This window comes from Phalacrocorax carbo, chromosome 9, assembly GCF_963921805.1.
Source record: "Phalacrocorax carbo chromosome 9, bPhaCar2.1, whole genome shotgun sequence".
Classification (NCBI taxonomy): domain Eukaryota; kingdom Metazoa; phylum Chordata; class Aves; order Suliformes; family Phalacrocoracidae; genus Phalacrocorax; species Phalacrocorax carbo.
Genome location: NC_087521.1, coordinates 31,622,634 through 31,649,416, shown reverse-complemented (window position 1 = coordinate 31,649,416; position 26,783 = coordinate 31,622,634). Strand labels below are relative to the sequence as shown.

The following is a 26,783-nucleotide window of genomic DNA, read 5'->3' as shown; positions in this document are numbered from 1 at the left end:
CTCAAGAGGGGGGGGTTGGACAAGATGATCTCCAGAGGTCCCTTCCAACCCCTGCCATCCTGTGATTTCTCAGGAATTCTGAATGATGGCTCCTAATGAGAAATAAATTTGATTATTACGTTTGTGTGAGTTAAATCCAGGATTTGCTGGGGAGTACAGTGTTTGGGTACTTATTTTTTGCCATTCTGAAGAAGTTCTGAGGAACTTTTAATGTCCTGCATGATCAGAGCAGAGGGCAGTCCAGTCTGGCTGGATGCAGGGTAACAGCTCCAGCAGAGCCCTTGAAGACTCAGGCTGTGCTGCATGCATTTACCATAATGGGTTGAGAAGAAAGGAGATTGGAGAGAGACAGAAAAGAAATTTCCCTAGGGCACTCCGCCCAGGCCCATCTGAAGGAGAAAGCAAAATGAATGCTGAGCTGTGCTGTGGAGTAAACTACCCATCCTAAGGGGATGCCACCACGATTGCCCAAACCCTCAGTGAGGATCCCTTTTGGGTGTGCCACGGCTTATTTTCAGAAAGGCTTTCTGGATGGTGAGTGCTCAGTGCTGAGCCAGGCTGACCCCACTGCTTGTAAGTAACTTGAAAATGCCATTAATGAGAAGAGGAAGCAGAGACCAGGGTTTTCACAGCAGAAAGACTTAAAGGCAGTTTTTTAAATGTAATTAAAGTGACCAGTCTGCTGTGACAGAGGAGTGGAGGGGAAAGGACTGGTTTCAGACTGCTGGTGAGGACATCTAAGTTCAGGAGAGACATGGATGGTCCAAGCTGCCTACTTGCTGCAGCTGCTCACCCCTAATGTCAGCATGGAGGGTAGAGGTCTTCTGAATTTTGGAGACGTTTATTCTCTTCATACATTGCACTTGCTTGGGCTCCAAAACCTTTGGATACTGGTGGATCAGAACTAGCTGTCATCAGCTCATATGCCACAGTAGGTGTCTGCATCCTCCCTGCATGCTACAGCAAGCAACACATGACTCAAAATACCTGGGTTGTGCTTTGCTTGGCACATCCAAGGGCAAAGTGTATGTGCTTCCTGCTGGCTTTGTGCCTCGCCTTTTCCCTAAGTCCTGGGTGGTCAGTTTGGCCACTCTGTGAGCTAGACCAAACCCCCCTGTTTGTGCTCCCCAGGCCTCTCCTGAACACTTACAAGGTGTGAAACAGGACAGCCAGATGCTGATGGTGCAAGGTTGCCTACGCTTCCTTTACGTCACTCTGTACAGGGCATATGCCTCTCCTTTGCTCTTGCATCCTACAGATCTGGGCCAGGTTCTTTCTTTCCAACAGACATAGGCAGATAATCTGTTTCACGTGCAGTGCTGGAACTGCCGGAATGAACTTGTCTCTGAATGAACCAGATGCTGCGAGTATTTTTGAGAAAAAGATTAAAAGGAAAAGAAACAATACAATGGTGGACCCACTGAAATCAAAGAGGGAACTACATGAGCTCATTGCTTTATTCTCAGAGCGGAGGAGCCTGCTAACAAAGGCAGATATTAAAAATGCCTTCAAATATGCCAATAAATTATTCTCCTTGGCATCTCTTCAGTGTTGGCAGGCTCAGTAAATCCTCTTGCACAGTTTGATTAAGCTTTGACTGTCAGACTCAGGCCAATATTTGAATCTCTCTGTGAAACTCTATGCCAGATCTGTGTAAACATTTTTTTCTTTATTTTGTGTTTTAGAAATGCTTTCATCTTGCACTTCCTGGTTGGCTTGGGAGCCTCTGCAGCAAAAGCAGGACTACGGAGCCTGTTGTTTCCCAACTTGGAAAAAGTTCTGCAGTTTTAAATGATCTCTTGTCTAGACCATTTTTGCCATAAATACACACTGCGGTGAAGTGACAAGGCTTTGCCTTCTTACCTCTTTTGCTTGAGCGTGCATATCCATCTCTGTAACATGCTGTCTCACTCTTTGCCTTCTAATTCTCAAACAGCAAACAGCTTTCCCCACTGATTTTAATCTCTTCTGTCAATCGATCACACCCCTTTCTGATGTGCTCCTCTTCCCCACAGTAATAGTCCTATGCTTCTGAATAATTCACTGTGAAAGAAAACTAAAACTGTCTTTATGTAGCTTGCCAAGGCCAAAATTATCGTGAAGTAGTCATTAGGTCTTTTACCTTTCCCTTTCCAATAGGCTGAAATTAGCTTCTTGTTTAGGTCGGTGGCAGGCAGGCTCAGATTTGCTTCATAACGAAAGCTCTTACCCCTGCCTATTGTAATGTCAGGTATGACTCATCCTCCTCTTTCCTGCCAGAAATAGGAAAAAAAGTGAAGGAGCACTCATGGTGCTGACTTTGTCTTCCCCCTCTTCTTTTTCTGCTTGCTCCTAGGCGCTTGGGAAGAAGCAAATCCCATGGTCAAGCCCAAGACTTGTAAGCAACTGCTGAGAAGCTCCCTTCTTAGCAGCTCTGACACAGTTAAATGGTGTGATTATAGACCCTCAAAGGCGTTTTGGTGAAGTCCATTAAAATCCAGTCTTGGGGGATGCCTCAAGGATTCCCTTCAGACCCTGGGTCTGACCTGGAGATGGGAATGATCGCTGGATGGTGGGACCAGCTCTTGCTGTGCAGCCCCCAGCGGAGGGGGCCAGTCTGTCAAACTGGGAGGTCTCAGCACTGCTATAGGGGTAACAAATCTCTGACTGTCCGAGCTATTCAGGTCTTACTCGTCCTTCCAGCTTTGAACTTTCTGACCTGCTGTGTCTTTTCAGGAACTTTAAAATTAAAAGAACCGAAATATAACCGAGGCCACAAAAAAGCTCCTTTGAAGTATTTTCCTGTGATTTTTTTTTCTTAATTGGCCTTTACAGGTTTGTCTGGGGCACTTTAGTCCCCTTTGTACTTGACCCTATGTAAATAGGCCACCCAGGGTTGTGTAATAGATTCCCAATTCGTCTTGACAAGACTATCAGAAAATGATTAATTGTTTTCCCATACAACCCTAGGGAGATTTTACCACTGCTTAAAATGAGAGTGGGATCATGCCCCCAGTCTTTTAATTAGTGCGATGCTCATTCTCCCTCCATGTTTGTGTTACTGTGATTGATTTATTGATTTAGTAATTGACCTGCATATTCCCATGTTGTACCTGTAGTCCAATCGGGGTAATTTAAAAACAGCAGCCGGAGTTTGATACTGTCTGAGCAGCCTGTGCAGCTGGTGACCCATGTGGGAACTGGGGTTGACTCATCAGTTCTGAAAACATAGATTTCTGGAGTGGCATCTTGACCAAAACCTATGTTAAATATTCAATATATCTAATGACTAAAGTTAATTTCTGTTTTTTATTATTATTTATTACAGGAGTACCAAAGGCAGAAGTATCATAAATCACTAGCTATCGTGAGTGGCCAATATGCATTTGATACTTGTGGCCTTTTCATTCTGCATTAGTGTTGATGAGTGCGGAGAGGCAGGGAAACAGGGAGATTTCAGCACAGCAAGGAAGTTTGTAGCTATTCAGGCAACATTTAATTCTAATATTTTGGGCCAAGTTCTCTCCTTGTGATAGTCAGCAAAGTTACATCAGTTTACACCACTGATTTGGACGTGTGTATGCCACGCATGAGTTGCTCTATCTACCTTGGTTTATTTTGCTAGTCTCTCTTGCTCAGCACTGTTTGCAATACGGTTAATCCTTCTTGTTCCCTCGAGCTTTGACTGAGCAGCATCAAGCAGCCATTTCTGCACTACAGGAAAGTGAGATCAAATTTATCTGCTTAATATCCACTGCACTGACATTTTGTCCTTCTTGCCTGTGGCTGGCACATTAAACATGTGACTGCTGTCATGCTTAGTGTTACAGTCAGTCTCCTAGCTTTTAGGAGCACAGCTCAAGACTGGTTTTTACCTCCCTTCCCATTCATTTTTTTATCTGGAAAAAGAAATAACTGAGACCTCACACTCTCTCTCTCTCCTTCAACCCCTTAAAATCTTTCAGGGCAGTCTTGTACTTCTGAGCACTGGCACTGCACTCACCAGACCTTCTCTGCCCTGAAGGATTCCGCCTGGTCACAGATTTCTGTAGCCAGGACACCAGCACAGGGGTCGTATTCTGGCTCAGCACCACGATGAGTTGCGCTGGTACAAATTAGGGCTTTTAGCAATCGATCCTGCTGTGTGTAGGGTAGGAAGCTGAAATGCCATGTGGCCTCTAATGGCTGCAGTCAAAGCAAATCCACAGCGTAAAATAGAGGTAGCACTTGAGAGAGCCGCAATGACTCCAAGTCCTATTCTCAGCAGCACAATCCCCCCTGAAGGTCAGTAGGACTTGGGCTCCCAAGCACTGAGCTCACACCCACAGCCAAATTGCTGCAGTTTAAGTTACCAGGCACCAGCTGAGCTGCCATACGAGGAGTTCCATGGGAGAGCTCTCTGACCACCCTGCTCCCAGGGCTGTGGAGCTTCAGCTGACACCATTTAGGCTGTGCTGACTCCCTCGCTCTCCATGGCCCACTTGTGTGTCTGAGCCCTGGATTGCTTTTGTATGAGGAAGTGAGATACGCTTGTGAGCATCGCCCTGGCAGGACTGTGATGGAAGGTGATGGGAGCCTTGCCCAAGGGAGCAAAAGACAAGTCTGACTCAAAAGAACAGCTTTTTATTTAAAAAAAAAAAAAAAAAGGTAAGAAAGAGGAAAAAGAAGTCTCTCTGCTATGCTAATGCCTCCTGGCTTCCAATCATTAAAAATACTACAGACATTGACAGACGGACCCACAGAGCCATCTTTCTTCTCCTTTGTTTAGGGGTGGGTGAAGGCTAATGAAACCCCAGACTGTGGGTTTGTTTGCCTTACATAATAGGTGGCCAAACTGTTTTCAGCAACTGCAGCATTCAGTCAAGAGATTCATGGAGGGAAGCCTTAATTAGAGTAATTGCTCTATTTATATAACGATTCCCTTTTGTCTGAGATCAAATAGATCTTTGAGAAATCTTATTTCCTTTCAAGTTAATTTCTGCCCTGTTAGTTTAGCTCATGAATCTTAATGAAGACAAGCATGTTGGGTATCTCCTGATCTCCCTGCTCTCCCTCATTACTAGAAGAGAGGTTGTGGGGCGGTAATCTTCTGTGCTGCTGCTGCTGCTGCTTTTCACTTTGGTAGTAACATGGGAGAAACACCAACAGGCAGGAAATGTTAATATCATGAACAGGGAAATCTTTCTTTCCTTTAATGGAAGGGGTTGGGGTTCATTATTGCATTGGACTTGATGATCCTAGAGGTCTTTTCCAAACTTAATGATTCTATGATTCTGTGATTGCACAGTCCTGAATAGAGGCCCACTGAGGTACGTGGAAGCTGTGACGGAGAGGAGGTGGGACTGAGGGTCTGCCATCATAGTTGCAATGGGCTTCCATTGAGCTCCTGGCACAACAAAGCGATGAATTTCTCTGGGCCTCTGTTCCCTGCCTGTAAGATGGGAGAGAGTCTCCATCTCTGCCCTGCACTTGCATTTGAAAGATGAGCTGCTCAGGGGCATGGGCATTCTCTTACAAGGTAAATGTGCTCTGACGAGGGCAACAGAGTCCTGACGGGAGTTGGTGTGTCTAAGACTTCCTTTAATATAAGAAATAATGATTTATTCCTTGTCCAGAAGGCTACCAATGTGAAGAGAATGGGTGAGAAGAAAATTGTATTTCCCTTCATGAAGTGCATTACTTCTGTGAAGGGGTCTGGGCTTGTTAATGTTCTCCCAGAACATGATGCAATTTCCTGTAATCTAGTCACTGCGATATTACTCATTAGATTAATTATGATGATGCAAATAGCACATACATGAGTTACATAGAAACCTATCAGGGATTCCAGTATTGAGAATGGAAACTTGTAAATTCAAGGAAATGAATGCTTGGAAATATCTGTTTTGTGCAAACATCCTTTCACTGACTTCCAGGCCGTTAGATTGATTTGCAAACTCAGCCTTTTGAGACAGAAGTTGCAATGCTGCATGTGAGCAGCACTGAAGAAATCCAGTACAGCCTTGCCCAGCAGACTGGGAGACCTGGAGCCCTTCCCAGCATGGTCTGAGCCATGTAGTGGGTGAAGGGGAGGACTGGCACGGGCCCCCTGCTCTTCCTCACCTGCTTGCAGGCTGAGCTCCCAGGGCTGACGCAGATTTTTCCTAATGGTTGGCACTGCTATGTTTGCATTTTTCCCTTGTAACTTCACGGGTCCTCCGTGGACTAATCTCCAGCTTTTAATTTCTTGTCATGGCTTGCTGCATTTTCTTTAACTAAATGTTTGCAAATGATCTTGTGAAGTCATGTTTTTGGCTCATTCCAGCTGCTGGTTTTGGCTGCAATGCTGTTGAGAGGGTTAGCTGAGGTCAGCGAGAGCCTCACTCGAGTTTGCTGCTCGACAAACTGGTGTAGCCTAAAGGGACCCAGTTTGAGGATGCTCCCAAGGGACTCTTTACACCAGGAACAGGATAATTCCCCATGGCTGGATGTGATCACAGAGTGAGGCCTTGACGTCCTGGTTCAGGTTTAAGATCGATAGTCTCGCTATTGGTTTTGCTGGGAGGCACCTTGGATTTGGGTGATTGCATGTTTCTTTCTGCTCAGAAACATCTCTGGTTTGCATTGTCATTGTTACTGTTACATTTTTTTCTGTGTTTCTTCACTGGGCTTTGTGTGCCAGAGGCTGAGATTCAGGCTGGATTCTGGATTATAATGCAAACTGAGAGATACTCAATAAACATTAGGAGATGACGTTTTGCTGTGGAAAACTTTTTGCTGAACATCTTCTCTCATCACCTGCAAAAACATTGGAGGGTTGTACTTGGAAGGATGTTTAGGGCTGTCCAACTTGTGAAGCAGCAGTCTAACTGCCCTTCCCATGGATGCCGGGAACAGCCAACGCTTCGTAAGACATTTTCCAGCTGTTTCTGAATGCAGCTGAAGCGATCAGGTGAAAGGTTAGCTGCACTTCCAAAAACCTTTCTCCTGGACAGTCTGCATGTGTGCAGAGGGCAGTGTCTCTGTGCCCATGTGTGCTCTGGGCACTCAGCTTTACCCTTCCTGCTGCTGTTTGGTCCAGAAGTGCTTCTTACATGGTCAGAGACATGGGTATGGGCTCCAGCTGCTTATTTCAGAGATGAAGGCTGGGCTTCTAATTAAGTACCTGAGAAATCCCAAGTTCTGTGTTTATTTTCCTAGAAGTGTCGTCAGACAGCAGAGGCAGCATGAGACTGGCCGTCAGATGCTACCCTATTGCAGCAGAGAAATGTCAGTACTGCCTAAGGCAGAGAGAGAGAGAAGGATTCATGGGCTTTTGAGCCTTGGAGAAGTCATTGTAGCCTTTTGTTTTTTCCTGACATACTGGACAACACAAACTAAAACTTTATCTACTTGTCAGTGGATTAATTACTGGTGAATTCAGTTAGTGTTTGAGAGGATTAGTTATTCATTTTAGTGGAAACTGTCTTCAAAATTTTCACCTTTTAATTTTATATACCCCTTACAGTAAGGCAGGTAACTGTTCCAGTGCAAAGCATCAGTACTCTCTCTCGGAGTCACAGTTTGTACACCTGCTTTTCAGCCCAATTGTCAAATAAAGACTGGAGCCACTTCCCAGAAGAAACACCCCACCTTCACCAGCGGACTGGCTGTTTCCAAAATTCACCGGGAGATTTTATGTAAAGGGAAGACCAGCAATGGCCAATCTCTCATTTTCTGTCACAGCCCCCGGGTGTGGAGGTGTGTGTAAATCCACAGGCCGAGTAACCTGCAGGGATGCTGTGGCTGCCCGGAATACAGGAACATATTTTGTGGACTGCATGATGATGGTTAAGGAAAACGTTTTCAGGGCCAGTTCCCATGCACAGATGCACTTGAGAGGTCTCAGTGTAGCGTACAATATGTTTATTGGGGATGTAAGTTAACAATAAGCAACTGACCGTCCCTTGAAATTATATCCCACTGTTTTGTTGGAGCACATCAGTATGTTTGACTGCCATGAAAGGGAGGCCTCTTCATACTGCATTGATACTCTTTGTAGAATGCATGACTTATATTCACTATCAAGGCCCTGCTAGCCTGCATTAACGGGTTGCAGTATCTGGGAAACAAGATCAGAGAAACCTGTCCAGAGTGATTTATGGTGCTGGTGGATCACTCCAGCCCTTGGTACCCTTGTGCTTCAAAGCCCTGTTTTACAGAGCAAGAGAGGTGGCAGCACTGGGGAACGCTTCAAGGAGTGCACGCTTGACAGCTGGGGAAGGTGCTGTTTGATTGGGTGTCCTATAGGTCAGCTCACTCCTGTCAGAGGCAGGGATTAATTCAGAGGGGTTTTGTGGCAGCCCAGCATCGCTCTCAGCAGCCAGACCAAGGGATGTGTTCCAGCAGTGGGTGAATTTGAAGCCTTTGCTCACCTCCTGCCTTCTTTGAGCACCCAACACAGGGTAGATGGTGCCTAGAGTTACCCAGCTGAGGTTTCTCAGTCTGCAGGTCCAATGCACAAATCGGAGCTGGCCAGATGAGTTTGAACTGTCATTTTGTTTCAAATATTATGTTTTGCTTTTTCAGAGCCCAAAATAGTCCATCTCAAGGGATGCCCCATGGCTAATCCGCATTGTCCTAAGAAAAAGGGTGTTTTAAGCAGCCAGGAATGCACTTACGTTGACTCTCAGCTTGTTGCATTGGATGCCTTTGCTTAGTGCAATTTTGGCATCATGTGGAACAAAGCAAGCAAATAGGAATGTAAACACAATTTTATATCCCAGGGATCTGAACTGGTCTGGGAAGGGGTGGTCCAGTTTAGGTTTTCATCTTACGTGGTTGAACGTGAATGGGAACCCAAGCAAATCACGGTACCAGACTTTTTCAGAGATTATCTGCTTTTTCTTTCCTTCCAGATTTAGCAGAAGCTTCCTGTTATAGTGGAGGTGGCGGTAGGTCAAGAGCCGGGAGACACGGGACATATTCCCAGCTCTCCTCTCTTCTTTGTCATGTCTTTTTGGGCTGTTTGGTCTATACCACTTCCAGCACCAGCAAGCTCTGATCTTGTTTGAGCTTTCCAGGTGTTCCAGCAATGCAAATAAGCTAGTGAGGTGCAGATATCCATCTGTGGGGACAAAGAAGCTGGGCAGGAAATTTCTAGAGAAAGATGGGGCTGCTGGGAGATTTCTGACCTGTTTTGCAAACCAAAGAAGTTTAGTTTAAGACTTGCAAAGGCCTGTCTGAACCAGGTCTCTCAGAGCTTTTGGCTTGACCCGTTTCTGTTTGGAAACCAAGCTGTTGTCTGGAGATCAGTATCCCACAGAAATTTTGAGGCAGAGTCTCTTGGGAGACAAATAGTGTTTGGGTTCTGCTGGTAGAAAGGGAGAAAAACAGGTTGAAAGGGTTGGGGAGATGGAGAAGTTGTGCTTGTCCTTGAGCCTGACCATGGAAATGCTGTATAACCAAAGGCTGAAGAATCCAAGGAGAGCATGGGAAGACCTCGGCTGCAGAGAGCCACGTTGGCTTTGCTGCTGTCCTGGTGACTGCTCTTACAAATCTGGGTGCACTCAGCAGCACTTTCTATTGATGCTTTGGGGTGGAGTGGTGGAAAACAGTTCTGCCATAGTGAATCGCATGGCAGCACATGTCCTCAAAGGGCTCAGGAGGTCAGGCTGGGGTTTTTGTGCAGAGTCTGGGGTCTTGCAAGGGCTTAGATGCAGATGCCCCATTTACTTTGGCTCTGAAGCCCCCTCGGGGGGGGGTATTGGGGAGACTTGAAAATAACTCTGGCAGTCGTCTTTCTTCTCCCCGTCTTCTCTCTAGGTAGGGAATGACTGGACCTTTTATCCACTCGTCCTAGGAGAATTTGTACCTTCTGAAAAGCTCCTACATTCAGAATGAAGTTGGTCTCTCACTGCACCTCCCCTTCTTTTCATTTCCCCATTGCCGAGATGCAGCAGACTTGGTCATTCCTGAAACAGTGACCGATTGTCTGGTTTGGCTGGTTCAGCTATTTGCTAAACATAATGCTCTTTCATCTTCGAGGAAATCGTCTGGACACCTCCACCAGAGCTTGCTTTATGCTCCTGTTTCAATAGGCAAATAAAAGCGGCTATTTTCCCAGTTTAAACATAACCTGATTTCTCTAATGAATTAGAAATACTTGAGGGGAGGGGAAAGATTGGTTTTTACTGAATTTTTAAGAACTGTAATCCTAAATTAACAAGCTAAGTAGCTCTTTTCCTGCCTGGGGAAAGGATTCCCCTCCTCCCCCAATATTTCCCCTTCCCCTTAAGAAATATCTGCAGCACTCACACTTCATCATTCTTGTTGGGACTCAAAGGGCACCCGCCAGGGCCCTCTCGCACTGTGTGCATGATGTATGGCTTTTCTCATTCCTCCCTGGCAAATCAAGGCACTTTGGCTGAGGTTTGAGATTTCTTTTCACTGGTAGCAGAGTAAAAATGTTAGAAAAATAAATCCTCTTTTAGAGTTTTACCATCAAGAGAGGAGACGGTCACCTGTCTGCTCTCATCTGCTCAGGGCTTGCGGGGCTCTAAAAGCCAGTGACTTGCTCATTCCTCTGTTTCTTGAGATGACAGGAAGGAAAGCGTAGGCTTCTGGCTGCACTTCAGCAGGCTGAGGTTTAGGAAAAAGACACAGCTCAGGACTGACTCCAGTCCAAAGCCTGGCTGGCTGGTGAGCAGCATTTGAGAGCAAGCTTGTACTCTTGAGAAATTAATACAGAAATAAATAACCACCAAAACCACTGCGCAACATTTATAATGTTGCAAACGATGCAATTCAACTGTCTTTTCGTATTGTGGTAACCAAGGATTTGACCAAAAGAAAAGGGACCAAGGAGAAATACACCCTGACTTCTTCCTCTAGAGAATGAGTCAAGTTCCTTGCATGCGGTTCCAGTACAATGAAATTGAGAAGTCCGGCCAGCAACTGGGTTCAACAGGAAAGCTGAGGACAAGCTTTTGTGCAACTGCTAACAGGTCCCTCTCCTGTGGCACTGCCGGATGGGAGGAAACAAACAGCCCTTTTTGTTTTGCAGTTCATGACGAAGAACCCCAACATGCGGCTGGGCAGCCCTGGGCTGGGCGGTGAGAGCGCGATTCTGCGGCACTCCTACTTCAAAGATCTGGACTGGGACCTGCTGAATCAGCGTCAGATGGAGCCACCATTCAGGCCCCGAATTGTACGTAAGAAGGAGGGGTTGGGGAAAGCGTTCCCTTGGGGTTTTTTTCCTCTTCTGGGCTCTATAAGCAGGTTTTTTCCCGTGAGACAAGAAAGGAGGTGAAGGAAGGGCAACCTTGACACAAAAGCCCTGGCCCAGGAGCCGAGAGCTGAGGTCTCTGGTCTTGGCTTGGCTGCTGGTTGGCCACCTGATGTTGTACAGGTCGCTTTTTCCCTCCATGCTGGATTTTCCAAGGCAGCTCAGCCAAAAGATGCAGGTTTTAAAAGCAACTGCAGCAGATTAGGCACCTAACTACCCTTTGCCTTGCCCCAAGTATAAAACAGGGTAAGTAGTCCTCATCCTGCCCGTTCCACCTACACCTTCACAACCGGGCTGTCTCTCTCTTGTCTCTTGCTGTCTGTACAGCACCCAGCACAGCGTTCCCTGCTCAGGCCAGTCAGCTGAGTGGTTCCAATGGCAGACAGGCTGCAGGGGACACAGTGCTGCCCCTTTTCCCAGTGGTGCCACGCAGCCCTAAGGATGCTCTGTGATAGAGTGCTGCTCTCCATGGAGAGCCTTTCCAAGGTTGTCTCTGTGGCTTCCTTGCCTTTGAAATTGTCACCTGTAGTAGCTTTATCTCATGCTGTGGTCACTCTGCAAGCTCATAGTGGCAATGGTCAAGCCAGTCCTGCTCCATGGAGATCACTGGATGCAGGATCAGGCAGTTGGCAGCTCAAGATCAGGCTCTTGAGTTGTTTCTTGACATGAATCAAAGGCTAAGGGAGCCTCCTCCATCCACCATGAGCTGGACGGGATCTGGGAACATTAGACTTCAATGTCAACAAAACCTTGTTCTGGATGCAAGAAAAACACACGCCTTGTCAAAATGTGCCACAAACCCAGTTTGTGTGTGTGCATTGTAAACAGTCCCACTCTGTGGCACATAGCAAGGAATCCAGCACCTGGAGGCAAGCCATTTGTCTTCCCACGGCCCAGTAATTCATTATTGTGCAAGTTTAATGGCTCGCACATAGACGAGTGCACACACACACACACACACACACCCAAAACCCAGCTGAGACACTCTGCAGATAAGGAGGGGCTGTGTGGAGCCAGCTAATGGGAAACACGGCTGATAACCGGTTTGAATGGCTGGGTCTGTGCTGCCACTTGAGGAAGGGAACTGATTTATGTGCCCTGCCCTACCGTGTCCGGGCAGGCAATGTATCAGAGGTGGTGTCAGTTAAATCAGAGAGTAGTTTCCCTGTCAGAAGCCTGAAGAGGCTCTAAAAGGCTTTGCACTCTAAGAGGTTCTGTGGGGACACTCAGCTGCTCCCAGTCCAACCCCAGGAAAAGCTTTCAGTAAGCTTAGTCTGGGTTATGGAGGTGACGGTTCATAGCACTCAAGACCAGAATAAAGATGCAGAGCGAGTATCAAGCAGATGATGTGAATTTCTGACATTTCTTTCCTTTGCTTTTCCTTTTGACAGAAATCCAAAGATGACGTGAGCAACTTTGATCCAGATTTTATAAAAGAGGAGCCCATTCTGACTCCCATTGAAGAAGGAATTCTTCCAATGATAAACCAAGATGAATTTAGAAACTTTTCATTCACAAGCCCAGAACTGCAGCAATAGCTACGGCTCTGAGGAAAGGCTGCTGAGAGGACTGGGGGGAAATGAAATGAAACCAAGTTTACCAGAAATTTCATTCTCAAGGAATAACAGTGCACTGAGTTAATGCGATACAGCAGCACCACTGTCAACGTTACCTTAATGTGAAATCAAAACCTTCCTGTGTTTGTAGGGTTTATGCAGCTCTTGGATCAAATATTGACAAGAGTGAAACAAACATGATATTGTAAATAGCTGATGCAGACAGAGTTGAATGCTGAGCTAGTTGGCTCAGCCTGAATGTCACCACTTGCAGTGGATTCGAGGAGTTGGTGTGACCATGAAACAAGTGTCTTGCAGCTCTGAGCCAAACAGACTTGTTACAATTCTGATTGTTTGCAAGACTATTTTGAGGAGTCCCAGCACTGTCTGGCATTTTGGAGCCATGATCCAGCATCCTATGACCTGACTGAACCAGATGTTCCTACTGACTTTACCAGTTTCTGCAGTATTTATTTCTTTCCGAAGGACAAATGGCTTTCTTTGCCACTGTTTGGGTTTCCATGTGAAATATTTCATTATGCTGACTAGCAGAAGGAAAAAAACAAATGCCCTGTGCCCCACACAGATTCTTCCAAATCAAAGGGAAACCATGTGCTCGTAGTGTTTTACCGTTTGTGCGATATGAAAAGTTTTAGTGTTTGCATTCTGTGAAATGCCTTTTTACATCATGCATCTTCAATGCTCCTTTCTTTGCCTCCCAGCTGTTTTCAACTATAACGTAACTTGTAAAACCTTACTGTTTATTTAGGCCCATTCTATTTAATTATGCTATACAGAGCCCCTTTTGTGGGTTCAGTGCCTCATTAAAATTTTGATCCAAAGTGGTAGCTCTTAAATTATTTGTGGCATTATTGCGGTGGGAGCCACAGAGCTGGCAAACTGCTTGAAAGCAGAGTCATTGGCCAACAGGTAACACAAAAGGACAACTTTCTCCCATGAGAACGATAAACCTTATCTAAGAAACAGGGTGACCTGGTTTGGTTTGGATTTAAGGGCTTATTACTCTCAGGACACTTCTTACCAGTTGCAGCCTCAAGCCTCTACTACAGGTAGACTGAGACAATTTTTCAGCACAGTTTGTAGAAACTGGACACTCTAGGAGGTGGTTCTGTGTTTTCCCTGCACTTCTGGAAGTTGGATGATTTTTCTGTATCTCCTTGGCACACCTTTGCACTCCTTGCTGGTCTTGAACCTGTATGTCAGGATTATAGCTTCTTCCTTGGACAGATATGAATTACTGGAGAGGCAGAAGGATTTATAACCTCTTGTAAAACTGATGGTGTTTGTGTAGGGCTAGTCACATGCTTTAACTTGAGAGAAGGGTGAGGTGCAGCAGAGAGGGACATTTCTGCACAGACCTTGCACCACTGCATTGCTGTGGGGGTGACGCAGGGGAGCAGAAGCCTTTGTCAAAAAAATTACACAGGTACAAGCCCTGTTACAGCGCAGACCCACCAGTATGTACGTGCTCACCTGCTGTGAGACCAAGTTGGAAATCAAAGCTGAGCTCTGCGTACAAGTGTTACCCCTTCCCACCCAAGCCCTCTCTACTTGACTGAGTCCCTTCTACCCCTAAACCACCTGCTGAACTGTGTGACAGGTGAGGGAGAGGTTCAGTTACGCTTGGACTCTTCTTGCCTTTGTGCTTGTGTGTTACACCAGTTCTCCCTCTTTCTTTTCTGCATCTCCTCTTTCATGTAAGCACAGCTTTGTCCTCTGGTCTTCCCTCCCTTCCATTGGCATCTTCTGGCCACATTGCAGCCAGCCAGCCTCTTGTCCCTGTGCTGGTCTATAGATAGCCAGCTCCTTCAAAGTGGAGCAAGAGAGGAGGAAAGGCATATTGTGTAAAAGGGAGAAGGAAGAGCGGATATCCAGAAAAATGATCGAAGAACCAGTCGTGCAGGCTAGCTTGAATTGCTTTCCCATATAGGAAGAAACGGTACAGGGATGAATGCATTTGCATGAGGGGGCCACTGTGGCATCTTATTCACGTGTGAATTAAGCGTAGTATTCACCTGTCTGGTGCAGTCATGACCCTAGGCAACTCCTCACTCAGTTTCCCAGCGTTGTGACTGCAGCAGTGCTCGTGCTCGCTTGGCAAGGGGTAAGTGCAGCTAAGCTGGCCAGCGAGAGTGGGAACACCAAAACTTCCTATGAATTTTGTGATGACAGCTTTTTGACTCTCCCACTGTTGAGGATTATGAATGACCTCTCCTTCCATGGAGAACGATGCAGGAGAACAGTGAGTGATACACATTTTTGCCAGCATGTTGATATCATCCCAAGTTTTCATTGGCTGTGTTATTCCCTGGGGCTCTGGAGACCTTCTGGGCTGATTCCAGTTGTCTTCAACATTAAAATGTGATCCTGTCTCCATGGCCCCGAGATCCAAGCAGCTTCGCTTACACTACTGACTGTATGAAGAATGTGGAATATTTACCTCTGGAGATTTTTATTGGTGTAGCAGTACCCACCAATCTGTTCTCTGAAAGCCTGGGAATGGAAACCAAGCCACCTCTGTAGGTGCTCCATTAGGATTTTTGTGAACTGTAAATCAGAATGCTTGTAGAGCCCTGGAAGATGTAAAATGGTGTCTAAGACCACCCTGGGGAGCAGGAAAAGCTCCTGCTCTGGCCAGCCAGTACCTGCTTTGGTCCAGGGCTTGTTAGCTTGATGGGGCAGGGTTCAAAAATCAAAGGGAGATTCTCCCCCAGCTTCACTTTTCATAGATTTCAAGTGGTGTCAGGGTCACTCCACCCAACCATTACCCTCACCGCAAAGCTCACGTGCAGATCTGTGTTTGGACTAGAAGCCTGATGTTCTGCTATGAAAGTAATTTCCTTGATTTTTACAATTTCACCTGGATATTGCTTCATAATTTAGGGCAGCTCTTCCCCTCCATTGCCTGCCTGGAACTCACAAGTCTACGTAATGATTTCAGCCACTCGAGTCAGCAGATCCTGAGTCAGCCACGTTTGGCTGAGATCCCTGAACTCTCCCATACTTTTTATGAGGAGCTGCCATTTTGGTCTCATTCCCTCCAGACGCTGTTGGCAGTATGGATGACGATCAGCTCAATAAAAAGTATCTATGCAATAGCTTTGCTTTTGAAAAAGCTGAATTAGTGCCTGCGCTACCGTTGGTTTTGTTTTTTTTTTTTAAAACAATGCAGGGATACAAAAAAAGAAAGTTTATCCATGAGCTAGCCTGCCAGCTCTTTTGGCTTCATTGCTTGCCTGAGTGGATACAAGATGGTTTTAGTCTATTAATTTGGTCCTGGCTTTAAGAGTATATTAAGCTGGCAGCCACGGGTTTGTAAGGTTTAAAGCATAAAATGCTTGTATTTGCTCCAGCGTGAAAACTGGCAATAAAGCAAATTATAATTAGTTCTCTTTGCACTGCTTTTAGTGCTTGCATGAAAAGGGAAGGTCCCTTTGATGTCTCTAAATTTGTGTTCTGTGCAATCCTTTCATTTTCAAAGAAGTTCATGAAATTTAGCTATAAAATTCAGTGGCCTACATCTCATTCAAGGCCTTTGAAAGTTGAGGGTAAGAAGCAGATGGTCTAGAATGAATAGATGAAAATCATCTCGCATCTACTCAGGCTGGCTGTGCTGCCAACGACATAATTTTTAATACCACTGCTTGATAAGCAATGGAAAAAAATAACCTCACAGACTCCAAGTGCCGAAGGGATTTTAATGTTAAAAATGAAATTCTAACTGCTGGATGAAGATGCTTTGAATGCATTCTCAAAGACTGGCACAGGTTCCTTACTCCTTGTGAAGTCCTAAATGGCTTGCAACAGTATTTTCCCTTGAAGCTGCGTGCTCCTCCTGCAGAAGCTGCTGTTTCTCCAGTTGGATATGAGAGAGGCTCCAGTGGCAGTGGTATGAGGACTTGATTAGCAATACCCAGTGCCAGATATGAAGAGGAAAACGTGTCAGGGATCATCTGCTCTGTCCCTTGGCTAGAAAGCAGAGCCATTTGCTGCTGCCTGCTCTCTGTTGGTTTGTTCAGCTGTTCAAGTGTGTGGTCAGGAAGTTTCTGCTCCTCCCCAGGGAGACCATTTCACAGCTTTTACAACTCTTGCTGTTAAGTAAATTTCCTGATATTTGGAAATTACATGAATGAGATTAAAATATGTCTTATCATACCATTAGGATTCTCATTGGAAGCTGCAAGTCAGGGTTTGTATTACTAAATATATACAGGGCTGCCAAACCAAAGCATTCAAAAATGATGAGTCAGGTTGCCTGAAAATCATGGCTCACTCAGAAATCAAGAGCTTTCCAAAGTAATAAATGTCAAGGTCTTTTTGTTTGGTGTTTCTTTTTTAACGTCTGGATTATTAATATTTTGGATTCTGACTTGCACTTCTCCACATCAATAGCAGCTGGAATGTCATGTAATTATCATTCTTTTAGATGAAAGCTGGGGTCCACAAACTGATGTGAAGCCAGGCATTGGAGCTTGGAGGAAAATACTGAACACCAAGAGTTGGGTGATATAACTGTGAGAACAGAGGGCATGGGTTTTATGCATTTTTCCGCCTCTTCCTGTTCTTTATGTGTAGTCACCGCAGTGCAGTCCCTTGCCTCCCTGTCTCAAAACCCATATAACAGGGCATGCAGCATATGGGAGGCACAGGAGTGAAAAAAGAGAAGAGGAAGGCTCAGGAAGGTGTTTACATGCTGTATAGTTGCTGTGTGTAGGGCTTGCTCAGCAGCGTTTCTGAACTTGTGCATCAGTCCTTGCACAAGTGTGTCATCTTTTGCCTCCTGTGCCCGTGCTGCCGCCGTTCGCCACCCGCTCCGCTGCCCGTCCTGCCTTCCCCTGGGCACAGCACTCCGCATGCTCCTCAGGCTGTCATCAGCTGGACGTGGCCTGCTGATGGAGCCAAGCCTGTAGGAAGAACAATAGGCTAAAAAGTGTGGAGGAATGACAAGGTGTGTTGGTGGTAGGCTGCCTGGGTGTATTCTTGTCCTGAGCAATCATAGAATCACAGAATGGTTTGGGTTGGGAAGGACCTTTAGAGGCCATCTAGTCCAGCCCCCCTCCCATGAGCAGGGACATCTTCAACTAGATCAGGTTGCTCAGAGCCCCGTCCAACCTGGCCTTGAATATTTCCAGGGACAGGGCATCTGCCACCTCTCTGGGCAACCTGTGCCTGTGTTTCACCTCCCTCATAGTAAAAAATTATTTCCTTATATCCAGTTTAAATCTACCCTCCCTTATTTAAAACCATTACCCCTTGTCCTGTCACAACAGGCCTTGCTAAAGAGGTTGCCCCCATCTTTCCTATAGTCCCCCTTTAAGTACTGAAAGGCCACAATAAGGTCTCCCTGCAGCCTTCTCTTCTCCAGGGTGAACAACCCACAACAAGGTGGTGGGAACTCTGGTACAGCCAGTGTCCCAGCGATGTCCACATATGACTGGAAGCTGTGGGAGAAGGCCAGGCTATGTCCCCTCTCACACCTTGTATTAGAAACTAGGAAAGAGAAGGGACAGGAGGGTGTCCTCTAAAAAATGGGGTCACAGCTCTGGGCTGTGACCAAGAGGGCAGAGTATATTTCAGCATTACCAGAGGACACTTGTAGGCAACTAGTGAAGACATGCAAGAAAGTCGCCCTTTCATCTCTGCCCCCATCCACACTTGGGAAGGCAGATGCCTTTGCCTCAATGAGGGACCTTTGATCGAGGAGACTTGGGGACCACAGCTCTTGGGGATGGTGGGACTTAGAAGCCATTATGGCAAAAGGCTGCCAGGCAGAGTTGCTGAGGAACATCCCCAAACCCTTTCATCCCAAGAAGGAAGCTTGAAATGAGCCTGGGTCAGACAGAGATGAAGGCTTCACTGCATGGGCTCCCATAGATAATGTGTCAGTGCGAAGGTTTTAGCCCTGAAACAGTTTTAACTTGCCTGTGGTGTCAGCTCTCCTGCTGGAGCTCTGAGCTCCCACGGCTGTTGTTGGCAACAGGCTTATAAAAGTGGAGATGAGAGATTTTAGCAATGAGTTTAGGATTGCTCAAAACTAGTGACTCAGTCCCTCCAGTGCTTCCTTCCCCCCTCCTTCAAAAGAGGGGTTTATTCATCACCTGGTTTCTCATTTCCAGAAGTTTAACATGGACTGGGGTCAGAGCCTCAGTTTTTCTACAACAGTGAGAACTAAAACCGTGTTTCTTCTTAAATGAAACCCATCTCACCTTCATCTCACTTGATTCCAGGAACAAGATCGCAGAATCTTCAAACCACTGCAACAACAGCAACATTACCACCGTAGCTGCCACATATGCCAAGAAAGAACATTGCAAGAGTTGTCAATAAAGCCATTTTTGGAGACTAGCCAAGGTGTGCTGTGCTTGGAATGGGAGTGAGAAGCAATTTTATATCTATATCTTCATCATCTTCTAGACTCAGATTGAAAGGATTCTAGACCTCCTAGCCATTACAGGCCTGTCTACTGCCCAGAGATACCTTCCGCTCAAAAGTCTGTCTTTCTTTTCTCAAATGCATAGTCTAGAAGAAAGAGGGTGTTAAGAACCTTTACCAGAGTTCATTGCTAACCACAGATTTCTTTTGAACTGAGAAGTTCAGAAGGGTGAACATAGTGTCATGTTCACGCCAAGAACTGGGTCCCTGGGTTTGCAAATGCCAACAAGACTCTGGCCGATGTCTTCTCTAGGTTCTGGGATTTTGGTGTCTCCCAAACTTGGAGTGAAGGCAGCACCATCAGTAGCTCAAACCTTCTGACTTGAGGCAGGAGGGCAGTATTATGGGTAAGTAAGTATTTCATCTCGAGCTGAGTCACCATTATTTTTAAGCTCTGTGAACACACTCTGGGGCTTGAGCTTAAGTATTGTTATCTGATAGACATATCTGAACATGTTGCTCTCCTTGGGGCAACCCTTCTGCTTGCCACTTCTCAGGCCCTTTATTCTTGCTCATCACTAACTCCTTCTCCAAGGGGAAGGCAGGGTGGTGGCTTTGTTCAGCTCCCTGCTTCTGTCACTTCCCTGGACACTGGAGAAAACCTGCCTCTGACTGCCTAAGGAAACTGGTCAAGTGAGCCATATGTCACAGGATCATGTTCCCTTTCAAATGCTAATCTCAGTAGCTGAAAACTCAGTTTTAACTGGTGGAAAGAAGGTAAGTATGACCTTCAAACCTGCTCAGCTAGGCCTGGACTTAAGCAAAATCCTTCCACTTGTGGGAATCTTCATCATGGAGTTTCACTGGGGCTCCCTGCAGACCCATGAAAATTGCCACGTAGAGCCTGGGACTAAATTACACCCTGGCAATAGGAGGCTGTCTTTTGTTTTTGCTTCTAACGAGCAAGAATTTCCCTTGCCAGCTCGGGATGCCTTCTCTAATCTGTTACACTGACTCCTTTAATTTTCCTTACACTGCAACAATTTACCATGGCCCTGAGTCTCCTGCCCACAGCAGGCATTTCCCTCATGCACATGGAGGGGAGCTCTGCTGTTACCGCTCTGGTGAAGATCTTGTAACCCAAAATGGGGCTGTCTCTCAGCTATTTTAGTGGACCCTGGTAATTTGTCTGAGATGGAAAATCCCCAAAGTGCGATCAGGGACTGGGACACTTGAGTGGAAAAATGACAAAATTATAACATGGCTCATCTCCCTGTGGTGAATTACTCTGTGTCTGCATATAGACCTATCAGCATTGGTCTGGATCAGCTCACGTGACTGTAAAGACCTTTGTTTTGGCTCTGTAGCCTCTGTATTGGGTTCAACATAGAGGAAGCAAAGCACCTGTGTCCATGCTAACAACGGAGGTTTGTTAGACATGGGTGATCCTCAGTTCCTCTGAAAGCATCTTGGGCAAGAAGCCGGTGACCTCCTCTCCCATTTAGCCAGGGGGCAGAGGGGCTGGGGGGGACGGGTGGATGCTCTCACCTCCCAGCAGGAAGAAACGCGCCTTCTGGGCCAGAGGGAGGTCTCCAGGGGACCTGTTGATGATGGCCAAATTTTGAAGGTCACCTCATGTACACCTCAAGGTGTCTCTTGGTTTTGGTGGAGCAGAAGTGTATCTTGGGGTCTCCCAAGCACTAACAAATGGCTTAGGAGCCCCCAGTAGCAACTGGAGTTCAACACCAGGCCGCTGGCCCATTGGCATCCTGCTTTGGAGACTGGCTTGTAGGCAGAGACAAGGCGTGAGCAAGGAGGTGCCTGGAGCTACCCAGACCTGAAGTGAAACCCTAAATGCAGCAAGCTTATTAGCACTCAGCTGGTCTGGAAATGCACGTGAGGTCACTCAGGGACTTTGCCTTAGTCCTCCACCCACCTGTGTCCTCAGGCTGGGGCCGTGGTGAGCAGCTCCCAGGGGAGTGGAGCCTGCCTGATGTGCAGGACCTTGCAGCTGGGCATGGTAACCTCAGGAAAAGGCAGCCCATACAGCTGGTTGCTGGAATCGAGAAACTTCTTTTAGACAGTATCTAAATGAGCGTCCTCGAGAACTGGCAATCGAAGCCCAAGCTGCTGTTTGTGCCAAGACCCTGCCCTGCTCCTTGCTCCCAGCCTTTCCCCCTGGGCACTGCTTCCCGGGAGCTGGTTCTAATGGGGCAATGACCACAGGCAGCAAGAGCCCCATGCCAATTTAGGGTCATCAGGCAAAGGTCACACAGGTAACACCTACGTTTCTGAATCTTGGTGTCCACAAAGAAGCAGGATTCTGCAGCTTATTTTTATTACCATCGTAAAGTGAATCCGGCAGCTTTCTGAGATGAGGTATAAGATAAGCCTGCAACAAACCCAAGTAGACAAGTAATTTTCTTTTAATTGCTGTTGTAGAGCAGTAGAAATGAAAAACCATGTGTCCAAGGGTATATGCGCCCTCATCCCCTGATTAGATACGTATAATGAGATGGAAAGCTAATCTATCATATTTAGAATCAGTCAATTAGAGGGTTAGGGCTATAGCTGCATTTAGCTTTAGCATTAGGGAGATATTTAAACCACATGCTGTACTTAGTCATTACCATGCTAAGTGATAGTAGATGCAGGTCACCCTATATATGGGCCGTAGTAATCAGCTTGACGTATTACTAATTAAGCCTTTTCACCTTTGGGCTCCCTTCCATGCCACCACACATAAAGTGGGCCATCGAGGTCACGGTGAGATGCTCTTTAACACCCAACACCCACTGTTTATTGTGGAGTGGAGAGTGATTTGGCTTTCTACTTCAGCCTCTGCTATGGGGAGACAGCTGTAAACAGACAGCTCTCTTTCTTTATCAGATATTTTGCTTCTTAGTTGCTGGCAAAATAAGCGGTGGCAGAGGCCAGCCAGGCACTGCTAGCCCTTTGCTTGCCCTGCCGCCTGCCTGCCTGCCTGGCATTATTTGAAGCCCGTGGACCATTCAGGTGAATAAATCACATCAAAGTGAGCACGACTCTGGCATCTCCTTCCTAGCAATCCTTGCTCTCATTTTTGAAGGAAGTCAATGAAAGCTGTGAGTGCTGTAATTACTCTGGAAAGCAGCTTATGCGATTAGGCGGAAAGTCAAAAATAGAAAAGCCCACAATGGAAGGCCTAACACATCGTGGGTGCAATACAGCGATGCCCAGCAATGGCTTAGCTGCCCTCTCCACACCCCCTGAGATGCAACTGGGTGCCCCAAGGTCCTCAGCTGGCTCTGGTACCAGCCTATTCATCCACAGGAGTTCATGGACTCCCTCAGGCCAAAAACTCTTCATAACTTTATTTTTATCTGAACAGGGCTTGCATCTGCTTTTAAGACTCTGCTGTGTCAGGCTGGGAGCAGAGCCACAGGCCACCCCGCTGCAGGTGGCCAGGAGAACAGAGGGCTTTGCAATGCCTCGCAGCCCCCGAAAAAGGCCATAAAGAAGGAGGAGCAGTGACTCCGGGTGCACTCCAGCCCAAAGGGAGCTATGTTTTTGGATCAGTTTCTCTCTCTCAGTGTTACCGAGGCATTCCCGGCAGCACCCAGGCCCCACTATGCTGAGAAACAGCCACCCTGCCCTGAAACCTTCATCTCTCCATTCTTTCCTTAGAGGCTAATTGCTCTACTTTTGACCTCATTTCTGGTCTCCCAGGAATCTGAGTAAAATCATCTCACTTGTAATGGGTAAATCTTTAATACATGCCCATAACAACCCTCTCCAGGCACTTGAAAAGCCCATCAAGCCCATCCGTCTGGGACAAGTCTATGCAAGCAGACAGGAGCTGGCACTGAGGTCTTGGAGGAGAGTGCTCCCTCTCTGTCCCAGGAGATCACTAGGAACTGGTGCTGCTCAACAGCAACTGGGAAAGGTCTCAGCTTTGGCATGACCTGGGACCAGGTTAGGATTCAAAACATTGAGTATTTTCTGGGGCACTGGGCAAGCGTTGCCCCAGCTCTTCTTGGCCATCTGAGACTAGCTGGCCAAGTTACCCCAGGGGAAGCTGCCAGGTTTGGGGCTGATGAAGTCCTGCCCAGGGGAGGTGGAGCGAGGATGATGCAATGGGCTGCACCTCTTGCACCACTGAGGAGCCCAGGGCGGCTGGGTTGGGGCAGGGAAATGGGCTGTGGTGGACAGAGTAGGCACTGGGAAGTCTTGGGGCAATGTGTAGCATGAGAGCAGCTCTTCACCAGGCTCCAGGGGGCTGCCAGAGCTATTGGTTTTCTTGGCAGGTCCCTGGCATTTCACTACCTGCTTTCCCATGGACTCTATAGATGGAGCACAACATCTCAAGGCAAAGTCAATTTAGCAGCAAGCACCCATAGCGAGAAGCACATGACAAACATTTCACGTTTTCCCCACACGCTGACCAGTGTGTTGGTAACACATCCCCAAACTCACACCATGTCCCACTTATTGCTCTCCCTCTTCACTGGCAAAGCCAATGAAGGCGTCTGGAGAGGTACGGTGGGGTGGGAAGAGCGGGGCTGGAGCAACAGTGGCGACCCCCAGCCACAAAGCAGCACTGTGCGTTGCCAGCGGCAGGAACCGCAGTCAGTGGTGACTGCCGTAACCCCAATGATATTTGACTTAGGCTGACAGGGAAGCTCAAACAGTTGGGCAACAGTAAGGCCATGCATTTTTGTCCCATGAGCTGTGCTCTTTAGGGGGGTGAACTCCTTGATTTTTTTTCCCTACTTCTTATGCAGTGACCACAGGCCTTGTAGGGACTTTCCATCTGCCACTAATCTGGTTAGTAGGTCAGGGTCAGCTACATCTCGGCACTCACAGGTTGGTCAATCGCTGGACAGGTCTTTGCAAATCCACATTAAGTCATGTTAGCCCATAGACACACCTCGCTTGGTACCTACATGATCCTCATATTGTCTCATTTATCCTCCTCCCTCTTCTGTGTTTCTGACCATCTACGATCCTCCAGTGGAATTTCAGCTCCCTGTTTGGGAGAAGCAGTGTTGTACCAAGGAGAAAGTATAAATGTGATCTCTGAAAGTTGATTTTATCACCATTTGTGCCTGTGTTTTGTTTTGGAGGGGGTTGTTTGTTGTTCATTTACCCAGCTTGCCAAACTACTCCTGTGCTCACTCAGCACTTGAAGCTGGTGTAAATAATCATGGCTCTGCCTGTCTGGGTAGGGACATGTCTGCTGCGGGTCCGTGTTGTGTGAGCAGACTGTTGCTGTGGCTTTGGCTTGGTAGCTTTGGTGGTACTGTGGCCAGGAGTCCCCTCTGCCATCAGCAGGGAGGGTAGGTGCTGCCCGTTGCTCAGCACCATGGTGGGACTGGAGATGCTCACCTTTTCCCATGACAGGAGATAGGTGCTCAGCACAGGGAGTTATTTCCACTCTTCTCCAGATTGGTCCAGCAGAGCAGCTTTCAGCTCCACTGCACACAAGCCCAGCCCCACCACAGCACCTCTCTGCTGGGTTCTCCCAGCCACCCGCACTGGCACAATGGGTGGGAAGGGTGCAGGGAGGGTGGAAAGACCTGTGCAATCAAGCAACCTCCTTGACCTCCACCCTGTCGTAGTGCAAGCATCCATATGAGCCACCACTGTTTTTTAGTTGCTGTTTTGGCTCTTTTACCCCCTGAACGTTGCTGGTTTCCATAGGCACCAGAGGTGGCCCACCAGCCTTCCTCCGAGCCATGGCCTATGCGACAGCCAAGAGCAAAAGGGAGGAAGGTGTGGGTGTCCCACACATCAGAGGCCCCCAGCTCACATCTGTCTCTGTTAAGAAAGATTAATTCTTTGCCAGCTGGTTATTGTGAAATGACGGCCATGCCGTCAGCAAGAGGGTAGAGCCAGCAGGAAGCGTGGGCGTGTCTTTTATAAGGGGTGAGAGCCTGGATCTTCAGAAGTAAACTTTGGGTCATGGTATTGGGAAGTGCTAGGGCTGGGTTGTTTTTTTCCCGTTTGCTTTCTTCTATTGCAGCTCTAGGTCTCATTCAAGAAGTCTGAATTTCTGAAGGGTGGTGCTTAGCCTGGGCTCCAGGCCTGTATTCCTGGCGATGGCAATGGAAAGCCCACCCATGACCTGAAGCACCATCAGCTTTTCAAAGCCTGAGTGCAGCAAAGCCTTATGTGGAGCATTACATGACACCTCCCAGTGCCTTCCCAGGGAAGAGAGAGAGTGATCCCTCTCCTAACTACCTGCTGCAGGGATTTGGGGGGAGATAAAAAGCAATAGCCATGCCAGGCACTGACCCAGCCGCGAGCCCAGAGCTGAGGAGGTGTGAGCATTGGGCGGTCTGCAGCCCAGCACTGTGAAATGAGGCCTAAAGGTAGACCTGCGCCGTGTGAGCAAATAACACAGCCTGTCGGGACATTTAGTTGCCACTTGGCTGTTTGCCCCTGTTACAAGGCTTGGCTAGATGGGAATTGCGTTTTTTCGCAACATCCCCTGGTGAAGTAATGTGGGTTGCCAGCAGTATTTGTCTACTGGGACACACAGCAAACAACCTGGCTGTTTGTCTTGGCCTCCTACCCAGCGGCCGGTGCTGCGTGCTGCCGCCATCCCTGCGGGACAGAGACCTGCACTCGCTGCAGGAGGAGGCATCATTTTCAGCTGAAGGAAGCCCAGAAGCCAGTTTTTTTGGGTCCCCAATGCAGAAGCCGAGCAGATGCCACAGCGATGGGGGGAGCCACCTGCTCAATGCATTTGCTCTTTCGCTTTGGTGGAGGCTCTTGTGCCGTCACAACTGGCAAGTCAGATATTGCAGGTCATATACTTTACTCCTTTCTTGATCAGCTGCTGCTGAATCACTCAATATTTGTTCTGATTACAGGGCCTTTCTTATCAGAGATTTTACTTGTTCACCCCTCCATTTCCCCCTTCCCAGCATGCCGTGACTCATCTCCTGACCTGCTGGGCATTTCCAAACTCTGTTTGCAAACTGCCGGGGTTTCCATCCTGGCCCTGTTAGCTAGGCAGGCTCAGCATCCCCACCGCCTTCCCAAGGCACATGTCAGAGCTGAGTAATCACTGTCCCGGGGGATTTAACCACAGCACCCAGTATGTTTCTGGCTCCTGCCCACCCACCTTGGGGCTGGCATTGCCACTTCCATGGTGCTCTGCTCCTTCTCACCCTTGGTTTGCAGATCCAGGTTATTAGGGCAAAACGCTGCTGATCCCAATGGCATCGCCTTGCTGATGGGGAGGCGGGCAGCCAAGCGCTTGCTGCCCACGACAGAGCCAGCACCTTCGGCATCGCGGCGGGAAGGCAGCAAGGGCTCGGGTGAAATCCACCCTCTGGTATGAGTCACAGCCCTTTGCACCCGCTGAGTCAGGCTGGCCTCTTCAACATCCCTGTCAGCTTGAACTGGCCAATCAATCCCTGCTGTTTCGGGGTTGCCCAGTTGCCCAGAAGCCAAGGACGGGTACAGACAGGAGACTGCAGAATATACAGGTTTTCCCCAGTTTAATCTCTCCTGGGACATCTCTGCCCTTTGCAGCATGCTGGATGCTACCCAGCATGCTCTGTTAGCAAATGTGTCTGGGGGGAGAGTAGCCCAGAGGCTCAAACCCTCCTGAAATGGGC

General features: G+C 47.5%; 1 protein-coding gene across 2 annotated transcripts in view; it reads left to right on the top strand.

Annotated features, from left to right (window-relative positions):
• Positions 1-13,622, top strand: part of PRKCH (protein kinase C eta) — a 137,641-nt gene extending 124,019 nt beyond the window's left edge. For both annotated transcript variants that reach the window (XM_064460978.1, XM_064460977.1), the window contains exons 13-14: positions 11,003-11,146; positions 12,616-13,622. In XM_064460978.1, coding sequence (XP_064317048.1) covers positions 11,003-11,146; positions 12,616-12,762 — 291 coding nt within the window. In that variant the 3' untranslated portion in view covers positions 12,763-13,622. The remainder of the gene's footprint in view (positions 1-11,002; positions 11,147-12,615) is intronic.
• The last annotated feature ends 13,161 nt before the right edge of the window (positions 13,623-26,783 follow it).